The 21,611-nt window shown below is 39.9% G+C and overlaps 1 protein-coding gene across 4 annotated transcripts in view; it reads left to right on the plus strand.

The window, feature by feature from the left end:
* nrp1a (neuropilin 1a) overlaps positions 1 to 21,611 on the plus strand; it is a 65,574-nt gene that overhangs the window by 35,592 nt on the left and 8,371 nt on the right. For 2 of the 4 annotated variants that reach the window (XM_073830427.1, XM_073830428.1), the window contains exons 7-11: positions 9,091 to 9,246; positions 14,361 to 14,505; positions 17,426 to 17,757; positions 18,745 to 18,889; positions 20,852 to 20,962. In XM_073830427.1, the coding sequence (XP_073686528.1) occupies positions 9,091 to 9,246; positions 14,361 to 14,505; positions 17,426 to 17,757; positions 18,745 to 18,889; positions 20,852 to 20,962 (889 nt within the window). The remainder of the gene's footprint in view (positions 1 to 9,090; positions 9,247 to 14,360; positions 14,506 to 17,425; positions 17,758 to 18,744; positions 18,890 to 20,851; positions 20,963 to 21,611) is intronic. The other 2 variants (XM_073830429.1, XM_073830430.1) reach the window with 1 other exon arrangement.

Genomic DNA, 21,611 nt, shown 5'->3' on the forward strand with positions numbered 1-21,611 from the left:
TAATTTTTCCCCCACGTTTTAGGAAGAAATTCCATGATCAGGTTGAGTTGAGATCACGCTCTTGAGTGCTTTCGATCATAGTAATTCAAAGTTCTACTTTGTTTAGATGGACTCATTATGCTTATAGATTACCAGTCTCTGTCAATACGGTATTGATCGGGACTGTTGTACAGAGCACAATGAACTATCCTAACACTCTACCAGGATGTTCTTTAAGAAGCAATCGATAATTAGCCTCTACTCGTTTTACAGACCATCATTTTAAGTGAAGGATTCTCATGCTCGTACGATGACAGTATATTTATCAATGTTTGGCTCGTGGCCTGTTGTGCTGCTGAGTTCTATCTTGTATCCAACCAATGGGAAGTCTTCAGAAACGAAACATTCCGCTTATGTGACTTAAATGAGTTTAAAAGATCAGAGAAAATTTCTCTTCTAGCACCCGAACCAATCGGTTCCACATCATTTCACAGTTGCCACTTCATATTTTATTCAGGATAATTAAGTAGACTTTGCAACTGTTCACCCTCTTGGCTTGCTGAACTTGTTTAGTCATTTCAGATATTAATGAAACCCTAAATGACTCGCCTCCCACAGTGCAGCATCGAGCTGAAGAGAGCTCAATTTTGCAGCCACTCGGAATTCTCTAAAGGGTATTGATTAGAGAAAGGGTACTCTTTTTGGTGGGAGAAATTTCAGCAAATCAAACGTATTCTGTTTCAGCCCCCATGTACCGTGCCCCTGTAAATCCCTTTCCGCCAATCAGATGTCAAAGTTGAACCCCGCACATCTGTTTCCAAGGGAACAAAGGCGGAACCCTGCCGAGGATGAATGATTTATAATTTGGAGACGTCCTGCGCTCGTTCTCTCTCTCGTGCCCGGCACTTGTGGAGGAGTTTAATTATAACAAGCGTTATTAAAAGAGTGGAATTCTTCATTTCGCTTCCATTAAGCAACATGACCCACCACAACAGTATTTCTCCATCTAATGGCGCAGTCCACTTGGCACGCACAACTCGGTATCCTCCAACGCATATTATCAGTTCATTATTTATTACATTTACACTCTCGAATGTAATTTACAGCCGACACTTATATTATTCATAGAAGCCCGGTCTTCCTTGTTAAAAATCCCCATTTCTTGCAGTTTTTTCTACCCGGAAGGTGTCAGAAAGACAGCGTTTGTCATGCATTCTAATGCGGCTTCAAATTAGATTCAGGGTCTAATGCTCCCAGCTTGCCACTCCTGATAATTAGTCGAGGGTCAGGAGATCTTGAGCTAAGCCAGTAAGCTACAGAGGCTAGTGCTTTAGGGTTTATGCCATGCTGAAAAACAAATGTCCGTTAAGGTCTTTATCACACATGTGAACATGGGATTCTGGAAAACTTCCAGTGTGCTGTGTTTACGGATACAGCCTGGTTTCAATCGGAAGACTGCGTTAAACCGTGACGAGCCGAGACACCTACATCTGTACAACACATTTCGACTTTCTCAAGGAAAGACTTCCGATTTATAGAAGACCGTAACTTTAAACAAAAGACGCTGTGAAGGTTCTTACGGATGGCAGGTTTTGAATCCCTTTTGGCATAACAAAAAACAGATCCTGTTTGGTAGACATCAATGCGGTACGTGGCGTATTGCAAGTGATGCAATAAATGCACGCCCATCCACTCCAGCCGCATCAAAGCGCTTTTATGAATTATGCATTTCGATCTGGGAAAAAGTCAACTGTCAATAGTCGAAAGCTCCTGTCTAGCTCCTAATGGTTGAATAGAAGTTGCTCATTATAAATCATGTTCTGTTTCATTAATCTCAGCTTCGCAATCGTTCTCGTCCTCAGGTCTACCTGAAACCTCAGCCGCTTGCATTTATAGGACGGTGCTCGGAATACACAACGGTTCATTTATAAACCTGCTGCATACGTCTGTCCTGCTGTTTAGCTAAATGGTTTGATTCGCAGGGATGCAAGGGCTTCTCCTTCGCATCACTGGAGAGGATGTTTACCTTCATTTTGTTCATTAAAGCATCTCTGACAAGAGGTCAGAACGTTCAAAACAATAAGGGGCCGATGTTTTCAAGTCTGGAACTGTAGAGTGCCAACCAGGTTTTGTGTCAGCCAGTTCAACAGGAAGCCGTCAGCTTGATTGATAGAGGTGAGGAGGGAATGTGCCAGGGTTGTAGATGGAAACAATGATTGAGACACCACCCCACCTTCTTATTCTTGTCCCCAAGTCGCCGACCCATTTTGCAACAAAAACAGGTCGGAATTCCAGAGCCATCAAGCAGGCACTAATAACAGACTTCCTCTGAGAAAAACATTCCTTGAGCGTACATTTATCGAGTAAAGTTGAATGCGAGACTCAGAGGCGAAATGTCACTCCACAATCAACGCACTTAAGCCGTATCCTGTTTGCCTTTGCATGTCTTCTGCATATGCTTTCCATTAGCGATGGTCATCTAGATGCAGCTATGTCCGCTCTCCATTGTTTTGCTTGGATTTTTTTTCTCTCTTCAATTAAAGGATTAGCTGCTGCTATTTTGAGACGGGTGCTGTTCTCCTGCCAGCTGATGAGTAATTAGACAGTGGGACTGTAATTAACATGAGAGTCTCTACTGACAAAGCCTGCAGAGCTGGTGTCAAGCTAGGCCACCCTGCTAGCATCACACCTGCGCTAGGTACATTCTTATGATGTCGATTTTAAACCATCTTCAGTGCCTACATGTAATTAGCTTGAAGCGTTTAAAATATCTTCTTTGATATAATTTTCTCGCAATTAAATATGGATCCAGGTGTATGTTGGGTACATTAAGCTCTAATGTGAAGAGGCCCAGAGAACAGCAATGTAGAATTTTTGTTAATTCATGTCAGAGAAAATCCATTTTCTAAGACAGAAAGGATGTTCTTTTGTGCTTATTGTTGTCTTATTGTGTTTAATGTCAACAGAACATGATGTGAATGTTGAGATAAAAGACACCTGTAGCCTGACAGAAATATATTTGACCATTCTCCTCTTACAGTACACCAAATAAACATGGTTATTGTAGTTAAACATGGTAACTTTTTCTTCTAACCAATGGTTTATCCATTTTTACTATTTGTAGTAAAACTGTAGTTATGAAAATGGGAATCTATCTGACAAAAAAAGTGGTTACTATATTTACTGTACTAAAACCGTGGCTAATTTTCGTAAAGGGCTCCAAAATTCAGCCTTACAGTCTACATTGTTAAACATAGAAGTTCCAAAAGAGTGTTTTTGTAGTGATGCCATAGAAGAACCATTTTTGGTTCCCCAAATAACATTTAACTGAACAGTTCTTAGAAGAACCATTTGAAAGAACATTTTAAAAAATCTAAAGAACCTTTTCGGACTGTGCACTCTTAAAAATATGGGTGCTTCATGATGCCATAGAAGAACCTTTTTTGTTTAAATTTTTCAAGAACCTTTAACATCTGAAGAATCTTTCTGTTTCACAAAAGGTACTTTGTGGCGAAAGAAGGTTCTTCAGATTATAAAAAGGTAAGAAAGAGATGGTTCTTTAAAGAGCCTTTGACTGAATGGTTATTTGTGGAACAAAAATGGTTCTTCTATGGCATCGCTGTGAAGAACCTTTTAAAGCAACTTTATTTTTAAGAGTGTAAAGAACCTTTTCTGCATTTGAAAGCTTCCATGGATGTTCAAGGTTCTTTATGGAACCATCAATGCCAATAAAGAACCTTTATTTTTAAGAGTTTAGCAAATTAAATAACTTTCATAACATATTTTACAAACATAATGTGACGTGTTTCCAAGTGAAACTCTATACTAAATGAGAAAAATAAATAGTCTGGACTTAATTGTGTCTATCTCTAACTGACTGGATTGTTAAAACTGACCATTATATCACAGGTGGTTGAAAGAAAGCAGCTCAACTCTTATGATAAAAATGATACTACACTTTTAAAAATAAAGGTGTTTTAAAAGGTTCTTCACAGTGATGCCATAAAAGAACCATGCTTGGTTTCACAAAAAAACCATTCAGTCAAAAGTTCATTAAAAATCATCTCTTTCTTACCTTTTTATAATCTTTTGCCACAAAGAACCTTTGGAGAAACAGAAAGGTTCTTTAGATGTTCTTTATGGAACCACTAAAACCGAAAAGGTTCTTCTATGGCATCGTGAAGCACCTTTATTTTTAAGAGTGTATTTTCTCTCGTTCTCTCTCCGTCTGTGTGTGTTTAAAATATTCGTCCCACTTTCGAATCATCCACCCCATTAGATTGGTTTGGGAAGAGAAGCACATGATCACCATTCAGGCGCATGCATAATTTTACAAATTATAAGAAAAAGTTCTAAAAATAACGCTAGCTAATTCCACTAGGTAAATTGGGTGATGAATGTGAGGTCTTCGAGGAGCCTATAGATCTCTCAGCTGGCAGTAATACAATTTTCATGAAAATGTGAATTAATTATACCTGTGGTTAATGGAATTTTAGAGGAGCTTTCGGAGCGACCAGGTGTCGTGGGATGGGATGGTGGGAGGAAGCCGTGGTTTGATGGATGAAGTAGAACTTTGCCCCGCGAAACCTGCCGTCCCACATTTGTGTTTGCTTTGACTGGGCCGTCGCGCATCTGTCTGCTCAACGTCTTAGTTCCTCCTGGCTAACCTGCACCAGATGGCGTTTGAGCCTTAGATACACAAGAGCAGTTGTGGTTTTAATGATTGACCAATTTGTGGATTTTAGTTGTCCACTGATATGCAAGACAAAGGTGAAAGAGGCAAGAAAATAGACATATGCAATGATTTATTTTTTGGAGACCAGAAAATGAAGAACCACTAATGATGGAATCAACTTCCTACAAGCACACAAAACAAAATAAACATTGACTAGAGACTGTTGAAACAGCCACCAAACATCATAATAAGCCCATGCTAGGATGAACACAAATGTCACAGCTTTAGGAAACAGGCAGACATGTTTGACGCTTGTTTAATTCAATGCAATTAGCACGAGAAGCTTCAGTGAGTTTGCAGTTAGGTTTAGGCAGATTAGATTTCTGCCACTTCCTTCCATGCGGGCCAAGGGCAAGGCAAGATCTGTCCCTCGCAACACACACACACACACAGAGTGTGGCACACACTCTTTGTAAATTTAATTAGCTCTGAAAAATTAAGCTGAGGTCTATACTTCACAGATGGACTCTGGGCAAAATTAACAAGTTTTAACATACCAGACTTTCCCATGACAGAATTATGAAAACGTAGTTACATTTGGGTTCTTGCCAGCAAGATAAATTAATGAAATGTTTTTCACATTTTAGATCATTAAACGTGATAGCATGAGAACAGCATTATTTTATTTGTCTGTTAAGTGGGATATCTTCACATCCAGCAACATCCAATAAAAAAAAGAGTAGAAACAGAGAAGAAAACAAAACAAGCAGAGGTTATGCTTTGCAGAGTCAGCTGGCTTGAGGACACACTTTCCTCTAGAGTCGTATGGATTCCAGTTTGGACACTTTCTCACAGTGGTTGCAGCAGACTTTAAATTGGATTGACCGTTATAAAAACTGCATAGTCACACTGGTGACTAATGCGATAATTTGGCAACTTCAGCTGTCCTGGTTTTGTGTTCAAATGTCTGCGTGGTTTCAACTGTAATAATATTTTCTTACTAAAAATGATATAATTCATCATTGTTTTTGCTTTTGCGGTCGTGATATTTCAGATGAAATGCCCACAGTCAAGTCTAGCCTGTCTCCTTATAAGGAAGTGTGATACGCTTTTGGAATAGCTTGTTTTCTGGAAGCCAGAAAGTGGAGTTTCTCAGCCAGGGAATTCCCATGAGGAACTGGGGCTTTCCCTTAATCTCCTGTTTTCACTGTTTGCTTTTAAAGGTGAAGTGTGTAATTTTTTCTTGATGTTGAAATATCTTCTTTTATTCTAGTTTAATAAGCGGAGACATCTGTAAGTAAACCATTTGTAGGTTGGTTTCCCTTGAAAGTATACACTCTGTGATTCTGTAGTGCTTTCAAAACATTGTTTTTTGTTTAAGAATCTTGACCAGCCTGACATAGCAACAGCTCGACCAATGGTGTCAGTGTAAAGCAGAGTTAATTTATTTGTCGACCCATGGCAGATAGGAAGAGTATTTAGGAAACCAGTTTGAAAACAATCATCATTTTTGTAGAAATTCATATTTGATTGGTTGTTATACAAGAAAAAAAAATGCATATATGTCATAAGGGTCTATTTGAAATGTGAAATTAGTTAGGATAGGACAATATTTGATCGAGATTCAACTATTTGAAAATCTGGAATCTGAGGGTGCAAAAAAACATCAAAATATTGAGAAAAGTTGTCCAAATGATGTTCTTAGCCATGCAGATTACTAATTAAAAATTAAGTTTTGATATATTTATGGTAGGAAATTTACAAAATATCTTCATTAAACATGATCTTTACTTAATATCCTAATGATATTTTGGCATAAAAGAAAAAACAATCATTATATTATTCTATTTTGCAATATACTGCAATATATGCGTGGACCATATATTGCTATATATAGCAATAAAGACAAAAATTGCACTACATGTTTACATGTATCAGCATTATTAAAACATTTTAACATTTCTCAAATCAAAAATATGTTGTATGGGTCAAAATGATAGATTTTTTTTTTTATGCCAAAAATCATTAGGATATTAAGTAAAGATCATGTTCCATGAAGATATTTTGTAAATTTCCTACCATAAATATATCAAGAATTCATTTGGACAACTTTAAAGGTGATTTTCTCAATATTTTATTATTTTGCATACTTAGAATCCAGATTTTCAAATAGTTGCATCTCGGCCAAATATTGTTCTATCCTAACAAAACATACATCAATGGAAAATGTATTTATTCAGTTTTCAATTTTTTAGTTTATTTAAATTTACCATTATGACTGGTTTTGTGGTCCAGGGTCATATATTAATATATTATGATGCAATCAAGTGTATTATTAAATATGATTTAAATAAGTATTATTAAACAAGTATATATATATATATATATATATATATATATATATATATATATATATATATATATATATATATATATATATATGTAAAAATTCCTTATGCATATACAATATATTAGCAAAATATGTTATTCCAATTGATTATATTCATCATTAAAATATAAGGAAATATATTTTCTTTGAGCAGAGGAAGTTGTAAGGCTTATGCATATAAAGGATTACTGTAGTAAAATGGATTCAGTTTTTCATTGCTCTAGTTTCTCTTACCCTTTTTTCCCCGTCTCTTTGTCTTTCTAAAGCAGAAAGTGGTTAATAAATCACGAGGCACTCATTAGTTCTGATCTGTGATCAGCTGGTGTGAGGAAAACCGATCCAGACTGTCTCTTCTCCAGCCAAGCCTTCTGATCTCAAATCGCTGGCTGTTCCACAGCTCTCTTATCTCCCTGCCATGTATATTTTAGCACAGTCAGATCAGATCAGCACTCTTTCAGCAGACTACAGAAACAAAGACCTTATACAGTATTTTTAATATCGTTAAAGAGATTGAAGATTTATAAATGCTGCACAATATGGAACAGACTAATTGCGTTTGAGACTCACAAAAACATCATGTTAGTTCATGTTGAGTATAAAATGAATGTTTTTTAAAGAAAAACTCGTACTGTCCCCATATTTAGAGAAATCGTGAGTAAGATGTTACTTTAGTTCTAGAATAAATGTGAACATGTATTAATTCATCTCACTCACTAAAAAACAGATGCAGTATTCCTCAAAATGAAAAAAACTGTGAAATTCAACACAAACCTGCAATAATTAAATATGGTAAATAACACAAATATCCTTTATGTATTTAATCCCATTTTATTAACCGATGTCTTTGCTGCCGACCTTCGATGATCCAATTCATCCATACTAATGAGCAAAAATTACTCAAGATAATCTAACATTTGATTTCCTTTTTTTTCTGCTAAAGAGTTGACATTATTTCTCCTGCGGTCTACTGTAAAGACGTGAATTTACTTTTCTCTAAGCCTGAGGTCTTTGGTGTGAAAAGGCTTTTACATTTGCCAAAAATAGAACTTTTTATATTAAAAACAAACAAGCAAGCCCTGGCCAGATTGAAAAAGTAACTCAAAAGTAACGCAACGCATTACTTTCCATAAAAAGTATAACTAAGTAACTTAATTACTTTTTTATGGAGTAACTCAATATTGTAATGCATTACTTTTAAAAGTAACTTTCCCCAACACTGTAAGTGATTAGCGTATACTGTACAACAGGGCCTTTTTTAGTAAGTTCTCAGCTGTGTGCCACTGACATTGTCTAAGCACTACTGTAAATGTTGGTTCACCAGTGACATTTTTTGAAAATAGTTCATGGGAAGACATCGGTTTCACATTATGCCATGTTTTTTAGCCTCTACAGCACTAAAGCATCTCTCTAAAAGCCACAGCTTGGCACTGTTCACTGTCAGTTTGCTCAGTGTATGGAAATGCACAACTGAATCCTGCTCAAACATCTCCATTTGCTCTATTGTTTTCTTTTGGATAACAAAAATGAGATATTAAGTGAGATACTTCTTCCCACATCCATCCTGTGTATTACAGCTCTGATAATCCTGGATTTGCCTAAATCACACACAGTGTTTTCTCTTCCAGTAACCCCTGACCACTCTCCCATCCGTCCTCCTGACCGCCTCTCAGACACACTCACCGCACGCTCACGGGAATGACATCAGAACTCATGACTTCTTTATGAAGCATTCATTTTTCAACACGGCACACGTCTGAAATACACGTTTCCTTTCAAACAATTTTTTTTTTATTTCCCGGCACGGGCTCTATGAAGTTCTGTGAAATATCCTTCCTCATCCAATAAGCTCTTGTCTCCCGTTCAGGAAATTAAATCGTCACATCGACTATGCTTTATTAAATTGGGATTCATTAAAATTAATCTTTCATTCTAATATTCACCTGGGGTCTTATGAGCGCAATATGTGACACCCGATAAGCCACTTTTAAAAGTGATACTCCCTCTGTTCGGAGTAATATAGAAGTAATATTGTTCTCTCTCTCCTCAGGTTGATCTCGGATTCCTGCGCTTTGTCTCGGCGATCGGCATACAGGGAGCCATCTCTAAAGAAACCAGCAAGAAATACTATGTGAAGTCCTACAAGGTGGATGTAAGCTCAAACGGAGAAGACTGGATAACCATTAAGGATGGCCCAAAACAGAAGGTGACTTAATTGCTTCTTTTCATGGTCTTTCCTAAAAGGTGAAATCTATACATCTAAACCTTTTTGACTACATTGTCCACAACAATATTCAAAGGGCACACTCTTAAACATGCTTCATGGTGCAATAGGAGAACCTTTTTTGTCTAAATGGTTTCATAAAGAAACTTTAACATCTGAAGAATCTTTCTGTTTCATAAAAGGTTCTTAGTGGTGAAAGAAGCCTTTTCAGATTATAAACAGGTAAGAAAGAGACGGTTCTTTAAAGAACCTTTGACTGAATGGTTCTTTGTAGAACCAAAAATTGTTCTTCTGTGGCATCGCTGTGAAGAACCTTTTAAAGCACCTTTATTTTTAAGAGTGCACCATGACTTCTCCACTTTTTACTGATTCACTGGATTGGATTTTTATCTTTTTAAAGGGTTTCCAAGACACTGGGAACAATGATTCTACAAAAAAAAAACAAAAAAATGTGAGGGTCTGTTATAATATGTGACCCAGGATCATAAAACCAATCATGAGGGTGAATTTTTTAATTGAGTTATACATGGAAGGTGAATAAATAAGCTTTTAAATGATGCATGGTTTGTTAGGATAGACTATTTTCAACTATTTGATCTGAAATCTGGAATCTGAGGGTGCAAAAAAATAGAAATATTGAGAAATTGTTCAAATGAAGTTCTTAGCAATGCATATTACTAATCCAAAATTAAGTTCTGATCAATTTACAGTAGGAAATTTACAAAATATCTTCATGAAACATGATTTTTACTTACAATCCTATTGATTTTTTTTTTTTTTTTTTTTTTGCATAAAAGAAAAATCTATTATTTTGACCCATGCAATGTGTTTTTGGCTATTGTTACAAATTTACTTCTGACAGGTTTTGTGGATTTTTTTAGATGTTTTGGCTTTGGATTTTGGATTTGTTGTTGCCTCGTCTCAGAAACAAAAACCTGTATAGAAGAACTACTACTCTATATAAGCTATTTAACAAAAACACAACTTGCAAAGTTTTTCACAGCTTTTAAACTCTCTAAAATGCCTTGAACTACAAACGTCCAGTGTAAACACAATTTTATTTGTTTTTTGAAACTAAGCAAAAAGTCAAAAGGATTTTCCGTGGTAATAGAGCAGTCAATAAAGCTTAACTTATTTAAAACCTGGAAAATTCCCTTAACAGTTACATTTTCATAAAACAATGAAATAGTGTTAGAAAGTCCTGGTAGACGATCAAGTTCGGTTCCGTACGGCTCGCTTTCCACTAAACGATAAAGAAGCTTTTATTTTCTCAGCCTAACATGGAAGTAATCCGTAACTAGGTACATTTCCAGAACTCCTTGGCAGGAAGCCCTGTAAACATCTTCCTGTATTGTAGTGGTGTCACCGTGTGCCTCCGTTACACCAATCCACGCTCCAGATCCAGACGGGAATGCCACGCTCATGTCTTCTGCGGGGCTTGTGTTTCTCTGACTCCATTATGTGCCCAGTGTGGTATGTTAATCCGCCCTCTTAAAAGACTGAATCTGCAAGCTCTGTAAAAACTCCAACTCCAAAGCCACCACAGTAGTCTGACTGATATTCTTTTTTTCCCTTTAAGGAATGATGTCAACATTTGTGGTATGGCTTTATTTTTCCTTCAAATGAAAGAACAAAAGAGTTAATAAACAGAGGGTGGCAAATGGAGAGAGTGAGATGAAGAGGTATTCTGGGAGGGTTTACCAGGTTTAGAGTGTTTGAACAGCTGGTTGGACGCACTTGAGCACGTGATGGATTGAATGAGGACTGAGGAGACGCTGATCGATTAACCATCGGCTGAAATGCCTCTAGCGTGTCCCTCAGCACAGAAAAGTTGACTGCAGGAAGACATGCCTATTACATGAGACAAATTGGCATTGTCTCAAAACCTAGTGAGCAACCTACCTAGACAGCATTTTGAGGATCGTAGCCAAGAAGGTTCAAATAGAACAAGCAATTGAATGAACCTCATAAAATCTGCCAAGAACATGTTTAGATCTTTTTTTTTTAAATAAATAAATAAGACAATATTTAAAAAAAAAAAAAAAATACCGAAATTCAAATGATTACATGAATGCAAACAAATCAACTGTATTGTGAAATGTGAAAAAAATTATATTTTAGTTGAAAAGCCAGCATATGCTGGATAGATGCTGGGATGTTAGTTTTAGCTTGTTTAAGTTGGCCCTTAGCTGGTTTATGCTGGTCCTTTGCTGGTTTATGCTGGACCTTAGCTGGTTTATGCTGGTCCTTAGCTGGTTTATGCTGGTCCTTTGCTGGTTTATGCTGGTCCTTTGCTGGTTTATGCTGGCCCTTAGCTGGTTTATGCTGGTCCTTTGCTGGTTTATGCTGGACCTTAGCTGGTTTATGCTGGTCCTTAGCTGGTTTATGCTGGTCCTTTGCTGGTTTATGCTGGCCCTTAGCTGGTTTATGCTGGTCCTTTGCTGGTTTATGCTGGTCCTTTGCTGGTTTATGCCGGACCTTAGCTGGTTTATGCTGGTCCTTTGCTGGTTTATGCTGGTCCTTTGCTGGTTTATGCTGGTCCTTTGCTGGTTTATGCTGGCCCTTAGCTGGTTTATGCTGGTCCTTTGCTGGTTTATGCTGGACCTTAGCTGGTTTATGCTGGACCTTAGCTGGTTTATGCTGGTCCTTAGCTGGTTTATGCTGGTCCTTTGCTGGTTTATGCTGGTCCTTTGCTGGTTTATGCTGGACCTTAGCTGGTTTATGCTGGATCTTTGCTGGTTTATGCTGGTCCTTAGATGCTAGGATGTTAGTTTTAGCTTGTTTAAGTTGGCCCTTATCTGGTTTATGCTGGTCCTATGCTGGACCTTAGCTGGTTTATGCTGGACCTTAGCTGGTTTATGCTGGACCTTAGCTAGTTTATGATGGACCTTAGCTGGTTTATGCTGGTCCTTTGCTGGTTTATGCTGGCCCTTAGCTGGTTTATGCTGGTCCTTTGCTGGTTTATGCTGGACCTTAGCTGGTTTATGCTGGTCCTTAGCTGGTTTATGCTGGTCCTTTGCTGGTTTATGCTGGCCCTTAGCTGGTTTATGCTGGTCCTTTGCTGGTTTATGCTGGACCTTAGCTGGTTTATGCTGGTCCTTAGCTGGTTTATGCTGGTCCTTTGCTGGTTTATGCTGGTCCTTTGCTGGTTTATGCTTGTCATTAGCTGGTCATGTTGCTGGTCAAGGACCAGCAGAAACCAGCTAAGGACCATCTTAAACCAGCAAACCAGCATATTCTGTTTTTTTTTACAAGAGGGCTCACAATGCAATTCTGAAATTATTGTAAGATAATGTAAATTGTGAATTGTGAGACTTACTTTATCCAAAGATTTTGTCTCTGTGGGGAGCTATATAAACTTTGATACTTCCAGTGTGTGAAGTTTATGATTTAGTTTTACTCATTTGCGAGTGCAATGCACGTTCATATGCATGTTTACATCTGCTTGGCAGACTTGCTCTAACAATACAAGTTTTTTTGAAATAGACCTGTCAAGCTCAGCAAGCCAATTAAATGTTTGCGTGTGTGTGTCTATGTGCGTACACATCTTCATGCCTGGAAGTAACAGTGAGCTTAAATATACCCAAAGGCCCAATTTCAGTGTCGACCCTCAACTAAAGTACACTGTTCTCTTTTTAGAGCTTGCATTTTTAAGGTGCGGTGCCTTGTTTCTGTCTGCCTGGCTCTAAAGTGCTTTTGTGAGGTGAGGGCCCATTTACAGACTGCTGAAACAGCAGTTCGGCTGTGGGCTTGTTGCACAAAGGAAAGCCTTTTTACTACTTAGAGCAGCAGAGCAGAGCATCGGTGTGACATTTAAAGATAGTGGATGGCTCCTCGTGTGTCTCCCTCCCAGACACACACGTTTTGACAAGTAGTGCCCAGGGACACGATTAGCAGCATGGATTCTGGGATAGACGGATGGCTGTGTGCCCTGACCGGGGCTTAGCAACACTTGGCCATCCTGTACTGCGTACAGTTTGACCTTGTCTAGTTTAGAATTGTGTTGAACGTATTGATATTAAAGCAATATGCTGAGAGAGAAGCTGTGTATTACAGCGTTTTTACAGGGTTAACCCTCTTAACCATAGTGAAAGTAGCAAGTGGCCTAGATTGACCTGTTGCTTTTATAAAATAGTTGCAACAGCAAATGCACAAATGGGTTCCAAGAAGTGCTTAAGAACTTAAGTACGTGATTACTTGAAAATCAGCTTCTTTTGTTGTTGTTTTTTTATGTGCATTAAATAAATATAGAATATGCATGTATGTAACTAGAAACACAGATTAACCAAAGATTAATTTTCCAGAAATCAGTGGGATTGGGCGTCCTGTAGCGATGCCTGGTTGTTCCTTTGATTTCATTTGGTGATGTCTATACACACCCTGGATAAAAAGCAACAATGTTCAGAATTGTGTATTGAAAATAATATGTTTTAATCACTTTTCATCACTAAGGACACACATTTAAATAACTTATGGGCTTTTTATAGTGAATCGTGCTAAAACAGCAAGTGCAACTCATCCTTAACTCTCCTTCCGGTGTGTCTCAGAAAATGAAGAGTGAAAGAGAGATCTGTCAAGATGTACTTAAAAACCTGTTGACCTTTACATGGCGACCTGTGAAACGAGATACTATGAACAACAAGGTTGCCTTTGCTGTAATTTGTCTTTCTTGTAGCAATTTCATTTTCCTTTGACACATTTCCAGATCCTCTCTTCACAGAGAACATGTGCTAGCTGTCAGCAAGAATCAGTGCCCTTGGACATAATACAATCGGATTCATCGCTATGTCCGTTGCAACAACAACAGAAACCATTGTGTAACTGAAGCGTCACAAACATTCAGCGCTAGTTGTAACCCAGACTCTGACATCACAAAGTGGCCTTTGTATTGCAACCCATTTGGCTCCATAGATAATTTAATTCAGGCTCTATTTAGGTTGTCACATTTGAAGACGCTGATCTAAACACATTCCTGTCATTTCTCTCTGTTTCTGAGGCAGAGTGGTAGGTGAGTCCCAGGCCTCAAAGGTCTGTCTTTGGTGGCTCGCCTAAACAAACCATGTTAATAATTAATGTGTTTGTTTTTCGTTTGTCAGATTTTCCAAGGGAACACCAACCCTACCGATGTAGCGAAAGCCATGTTCCCCAAGCCCACGTTGACGCGATACCTCCGGATCCGACCCTACACCTGGGACACCGGCATTGCCTTGCGCTTCGAAGTGTATGGATGCAAAATCTCAGGTTGGTTCCAAGAACGAACTGCCAACGGCACAACTGGCAAACATCAAAAATGTTTAGAAGCTGGGTGTTAATTCAGATTCAGAAGCAGTGTTTTGTCAACACACCACTCCATCATGATCTTTCAATTAAATGGTTTACGTTTCGCTTGCTTTGGAGGCAGGCGTATGGAGAAGTGTTTATTCATGCCTCTGAAAGCCATGTGCGAAACGTGCATGTGCAATACTGAAGTGTTCACGTCAACGAAAAGGACCGTGTATTCATGTTTCCCCACGTTTGGATGTACTTCATTCAAAATGAATGGCGTGCACAGCGTGCGCGGCTGCTGCTGCAACCTCTCCACCCCTCTTCTACCCCAATGCTGCCTCTACCCTCCTCCCTCGAGCTCTAACCTCTCAGCCTCTCACTCACACACACAGATGTACATATTGCACATGCTATTGCACACGGCGAGATCTACACCCACCAGTCGCAGTCTGGCCCAGCTGGTCCTGTCCTCATTTGCATACTCATCTGCATGTTTTGGCATTGCTCCACCCAACAGAGCTTTGATTGCAAAGGCTTTCATATCATCAGCGCCTCCCCGCTGAGAACATTTCCTCATATGTGTAGGAGGAGGGTGAGCGTGTTTGCCATCATGCGCCGTCTATCAGCTTTACGTTCAACATGCATAGGGGCTTATTTTTAGAGTCTCTGTGTGTACACAGATTTAGCGCTGGTTGTATATTTGTGTGTGTGTGTGTATGTGTGCGGTTCACCGCAGTTCTGGAGCGCAGCTGTTGCAGCCGTGTTTTGGACGGGTAAGCAGACCGCATTCTGAACACATCACAAGAGCGGAGGCCTCCCAGTGACATCATCAGTGTGCATCGGCTTTCTTGTGATGATGCGGCCAAGTTGGGCAACCGATTAGTGAAGAATCTTTAAAACAAGTACCATGGTATTTTGAAGATATACCTTTTGCACATTTACCACGATGCTACCACCAAGAATATCATGGTAATCAATCAGCTTTTGTTCAAAAACATTGAAAGTACCTGTTGAGTACCATAATTTTAAGAGAAATACCATGCAAGTACTAAAGTACCATGGAATTACCATTTCACCAGGATGCAATGTTTGTTAGCGTTGTACCTTGACACTACCCACAGAGGATGCCTGCTAGCAGTTAGGAGGTGGTCTTTTGCACAGTTCAGGGCTGATAGGCTTTCCACATCCACACAGCCATTAATAAACTTCCTCCCGCTGTTTGTAAATAAAACCATCTGTGTGTGTGGTCATCCAGCCTTTATGTGCAAATCGAGCCAACAGACGAAACGCGCAATACACATGGACCAGTCCACCCTCAGGGTGTGTCTGTCAGGGTCTACCACACCATGAGCTTCTACCATGCATCTCCATCTGAGATCCATAAACAGATCCTGATGATAGTGCCAGCCAGTGGATTGAAAATAAACTTGGATGATGTCCAAACTTTGAGGGCCAACCACCTCAGTGCAGATCTTTTTCAATCAAGTCCTGAAACAATTTGGCATGCATATAGCAGAAATTATACGCAGAGACATATTCCAAATTTGGCAAGGGTACGAAAAGCCCAACCTCGGCTGTACATCCACAAACAAGCAATGGAAAAATCTGTAGTCCGAAATCCAAAGCATTTGTTGTTTTGGGAGACTGGAACTCACATTTGGACTCTCTTGCAATTTTTTGAAGGGGTCACAGACAAGTCCTCTTTCCATTTCAAAACTACAGAGGAAGTTCCCTACATCAGTACAAAGGAACTGTTGTGAATGAAAACTCTGTTCTAGTGGTATTTCACGGGACATTAGGCTCATCTGTGACTAGTCCAAGATTGTCTCTGATGCTTTCCTGCTCCACGGGTGCTGATCATAGATTATGGTATCGCTGGCAGGTCACGAATCCCACTGCGTCAAAGGAGGTACGAAAGTCGTGACAGGCAGCACACAGTCAGCTGGTCAGTGCCGCATGTCTGATAATTTCCCTCAAACACAACGTGTCTTTGCCTAAAGTAGCAAAGCGTGAAAAATCCTATTATCAACGGTGGAACAAAGGAAGTCAGTTTGGAGAGATGAAGACAGATTACAAGACGGATGCAGGCATAGGTTTGAAGGAGGTGAACGAGAAAGCAGATGAAAAACAAAAGGAAGGTAGGAGTGGAGCACTTTGAGCAGGTTGAGAGTGAGAAACTGCTCAGAAATGAAAGGTAGATACACTAGAGAAAGGTTTTAATTAGGCAGCTTGAGAAAAAGAGGCAGAGGAGTTAATGCTCAAGGTCAGTGGTGAAAGGAAGATGGAGAGAGAGAAACAAAGAGAACAAGAGGTTTCTTATCTTTTCTGTCCACTTCATCTGTCTTTCCTGTGGAATGAATGTCTTTCCTTCTCTCTTTGTTCAGCCTCTTTATGGCCTGTGACCTCTTTAGGTTGTTGGTAAAAATGTTTCCCAGCTCACTGAGATGTGACCGTTTCTACCATGTTTATCAACCAACATCATTTTTTTCTTCTCTTTTCTTTATTTTCCTCCAGACTCATCCACTCACAGCCAATCTTATCTTTCGTAGACATGTCCCTCAATTATCATTCAAGTGTTCTTCTATGTTCTCAAACAACTCTCTCTTTCTTTGCGTCCATGTTTTTTTATTGGCATGACAAATAATGGTGCATTTGTTTTGTCACAGCAGTGGCAGGTTAGACAACAGTCTAACCAAGGGATCAAGGTTTGGCTGGTTAGGATGGCCATGTTAGCCCCTGCTGGTGGGTCTCTATTGATGGCCAATCTAAGGCTGTAAAAAATTATAAAATGCAGTTATATTTTTCTATCTGCTGCTTTTCATGTCACACCTCAGGATAGTCACTAGATAAGGTTTTGAGCTTCCTTGCATCTAATATTGTCTTTGTCCTTCAACAGAGTACCCATGTTCCGGAATGCTTGGAATGGTCTCAGGACTTATCGCAGACTCTCAGATCACAGTTTCATCCCACACCGAGCGCACCTGGGTGTCAGAGAATGCCCGTCTGTTGACCAGCCGATCAGGATGGACGTTGTTGCCGCAGCCCCAGCCGTATGTCGACGAGTGGCTTCAGATAGATCTGGGTGAGGAGAAATTGCTCCGAGGTTTGATCATCCAGGGAGGTAAACACCGTGATAACAAGGTCTTCATGAAGAAGTTTCGCCTGGGCTACAGCAACAACGGATCCGACTATAAAATGGTGATGGACGCTACTGGCAACAAGCCCAAGGTGAGATATAGGGAAGCTGGAAGATAGTTCGACCTAAACTAGATGTTCATCTAGAATAGTTTTGAATGAGGTTCTTAAGTGCTTGTCTAAGATTGACTCTGGTTTGATTGAAAAATTAGTTTAAGAAAGTTGAAATTGGAGCTATAATGTATTCTTCCTGAAGCCTTTAGATGGACAGAGGAGATAATGATAATAATTAGCCTAATGCTGTGAGCAAAATGTTGGGGAAACATCCCAAATGCATTTAACAATACTACTAATAATCTTAATCCTAAAACCAGTCATAATACCAAAACAAAATAACATTTGCGATCATAGACAATTTTCAAAAGAAATGGTACATGGGACTATTTTGTAGAGCATAGACTATGTGCCTTATCCCCTATCAAAAAGCTGAACTGGAATATCAATCCTAGAAAGCCCCTTATATAAAACCCTTATATCTCATCCGTAGTTTGAAGGACAAAAGGAGACACATTAGCTCTGATGGCCATTACTGTTCTTTCATGACTTCTCGTACTTCTCGTACCTTCTGTACCTTTGTTACCTCTGGCGAGTGTCTTTCCTTCCTTTTTTATGTCTGTCTCCTGTGGTACCTTGTGTCTGGGTTTTAAGGCTTCAGAAGTGTGAAGTCAAAGGCGGATGCTTTTGAAAGCCTTTGCATCCTGCTGTCGTAGACTGCAGCGTTAGCCTGCAGCCTTTCTTTTCTTACGCTAGCTCAGCCATACCATGTCAGAAGTAAAGATGAAGACTTTCTTTTTTCCAGTGCTCTGGAAATACAGTAGGGCCCAAGTTAAGAAAGGTGTGAGCTGTGTGCCCTCTCACTCGTTCTCTTTCATTAAAGCTCTGTTCTTTGTGGTCCCTGTCAGACTAACTTTGGGATACTCTTAATAAAGCTTTCACTTTTTCCATTTTTATCTTTCCAAGTTTCTCTTTCTCTGCTTGACTGCTAAATTTTGTCTCTGACTCTGTCGTTGTTCTTGGCAGATATTTGAGGGGAATTTGAACTATGACACACCAGCATTGAGGACGGTGGAGCCTATACTGACACGCTTTGTTAGGGTGTACCCAGACAGAGCCACTCCTGCTGGGATGGGACTTAGATTGGAACTCCTGGGCTGTGAAATGGAAGGTGAGTTGAAAACTCATTGACAGACACGCACACAACCCCACATGCTGAGGAGAACCCAAGTAGTGATGCTACTAACTTAACTCTGCTAAGCCTCTTTCACACAGCGGTTCCGGAAAATACACAGACAATATGTCCTGTGATTTGTCCCACAATCATTTGATTTTAGTTCATTCACACTGCCAGTGATTTTCCGGAATCTGTGCGTGCATTCACAAACAACACGTAAAGATCCTGTAAAGAAAAGTGAAATTGGGATGTAATGTGTAATGCGATGCATACCGTTCCACTAAACTAGCGAACTATCTCCGCTTCAATGCGGACAGTAAGGAGCTCTCTGATTGCTGCTTCATTACAGTTTGCACATACTTTTTTGTCGTGAACATTAATCTGCCTTCAAAACACCCGGTAAAAGAGAAAATAAACTACATCATCAGCCCTTACGGCATTCGTTCTGGCATTTGTTCACATAGCACTCATTCTGGGACTGATCCCGGCAATGTTACTAGGTCCCCAACCCGGGATCAATCCCGGAACGTGTTTGCGTTCACACAAAAGGCTCTCTGGCAATTTTCCGGAATCAACATGCTGTGTGAAAGGGTCTCTAGTGTAACTTTTGCCTAGTGTAGGGAGTTGCTTATTCCAACAAGAAAATGGACAATCTCGCAACAAGCCAAAGACATATTGTCCAAAGCAAATGAACAAAATTATAGACCTTTGATCTAAAAGAGTTGAGAGTCCTCAAGTGTGTGGTCTTATAGTACAGATGCTATTTGATTGAATTTGGACTTATCCACTCCGGAGAACAGGATAGGGTACGGCTTAGCTTTCTTCATAATTACTTGTCCCGCAGATGCGGCATCAAAGGATGTCTCCTACCCAGAAAACCATGGGCCTGTGACACTCCTAAATAACAGGGCCCCTCACAGCTGGAGATAATCTTTGGTCCACCTGCCTTGAAGGATTACGGAAAGGTCCTTGATGTCTTCCCCTCTGTCTTTCTTTCCGAATTAGTTTAGCTCTGATGGGGTGTGTGTGTGTTTTCTGTTGAGGCAGCGTTAAGTGGATTTACATATTGGATTTCTGAGCGACTGTGAGACTTGCTTGTGTAAGCCACAGCATCCCACCGGGAGCTTTAGTCGGATGATAATGCTTGTTTTCACTTTTAATGCCAGCACATGCACTCGCAGTCCAACGCTGTGTATGTAAATTCACCCAATTTCGTTCTCTGTCTTAGCTAAAACCCTCACAATCAGACAAGTGACCCCATACACACACGTACGCATTCCTAACAGCAGGGTGCTAAGTCCTAGCAGGAGCGTGCGATCAACAACGCTGTCCAGAGCCAGCGCGGTGACCTCGCTGTGACCCCACTGCTTTAGAGACTCTCTTTAAAACGGCCTCAGTTCACCAGCGCAGCTTCCACTACAGCTCCCGTTTCCCCCTCTCCCTCCCTGCTCATTTTTTCTCTCCTTCTATCCCGGGAAAGCCCTACAGGCTTAAGGGCAGCTCATTACAAGCTGAGAGTAAACACAGGGCTTTAGGCAGATGCAGGCAAAGGCCACATCCAAAGGGGCACAGGCAGCCATAATGAGAGGACACAGCAGTTTCAGCGAGCAGTACTGGCCCAGGGTGGAGCATCACATCCTCAACCCTGCAGCCAAAACCCCAGCACCCAGAGTCACGCACAGGCCCGTATCAAAGGACTACAGACTTGAAAAGACTACAGAAAGAGCATAATCATTGAGATGATTTGTGGAAGGACGTACAAATAATACCATAGTAGTAGCCTACATGGTTTTGGACTTTCGGTAATCACTTGGGTAATGAAAAATGATGAAAATGTACCTTGGTACCACCATGGTTTTTGGGAAGAGAAGTGATTCGTCACTGTGTCACAGTTTGTATTTTCATAAATAATGAGTATCTCTTTTTCTCTCCGACTCTGACTCCATCTCTCTCTAGTGCCCACAGTTCCCCCTACTACGCCCGCTTCCTCCACCACGCCATCGGACGAGTGTGACGATGACCAGGCCAACTGCCATAGTGGAACAGGTGATGACTACGACCAGACAGGTGCTAACACTCGTCTGCAGAGACTGCACCCTTATTTACTGCATCTTGCCCCCTTTGCCATGCTAATCCCACTAGACTGCCTCCCTTGCCTCCGCAAATATCAACTCTTTTAGTCTTTTTTGGGAATGCTATTTCTAATCACTCCTCACACTACAACCCTAATCATTTCTTCGCCCATATCCACACTTACAACACTACTCCTACTAAAAGCAAAGTATACTGTGCATGGTATGCAAATGTTCTGTATGCATCTAATCCTGAAATAACCGACTACATTTGCCAAATGCGCTCCACTTGACCTTCCATTTCATTACAAAAGCCAGACAGTGATGAATGAACCGCGAGCCATATCAAATGCAATCTCAAGTTCTACTTTGTGGACTGCCAAAATTTAAGATTGGTTTATACAAAATTGGATTAAAAATGCAAATTTACTGTATTTAGTTCTGCAAGGTCATGTCGCAACATACAGTTTAAAAAATCCATTATTGTTGAATACTACATACTGCTTCACATAAATTTAAAAATGGTAAGCAGTATGAAGTATATACTGTGTAGTATGCAGAATTCAACATTTACATAATTGTACAATATTTAAAGTAAATAGTATGCAGAATATCATGTAGCATGTAGCATGCAGTATGTTATT

This window comes from Garra rufa, chromosome 24 (assembly GCF_049309525.1).
Source record: "Garra rufa chromosome 24, GarRuf1.0, whole genome shotgun sequence".
Lineage (NCBI taxonomy): Eukaryota > Metazoa > Chordata > Actinopteri > Cypriniformes > Cyprinidae > Garra > Garra rufa.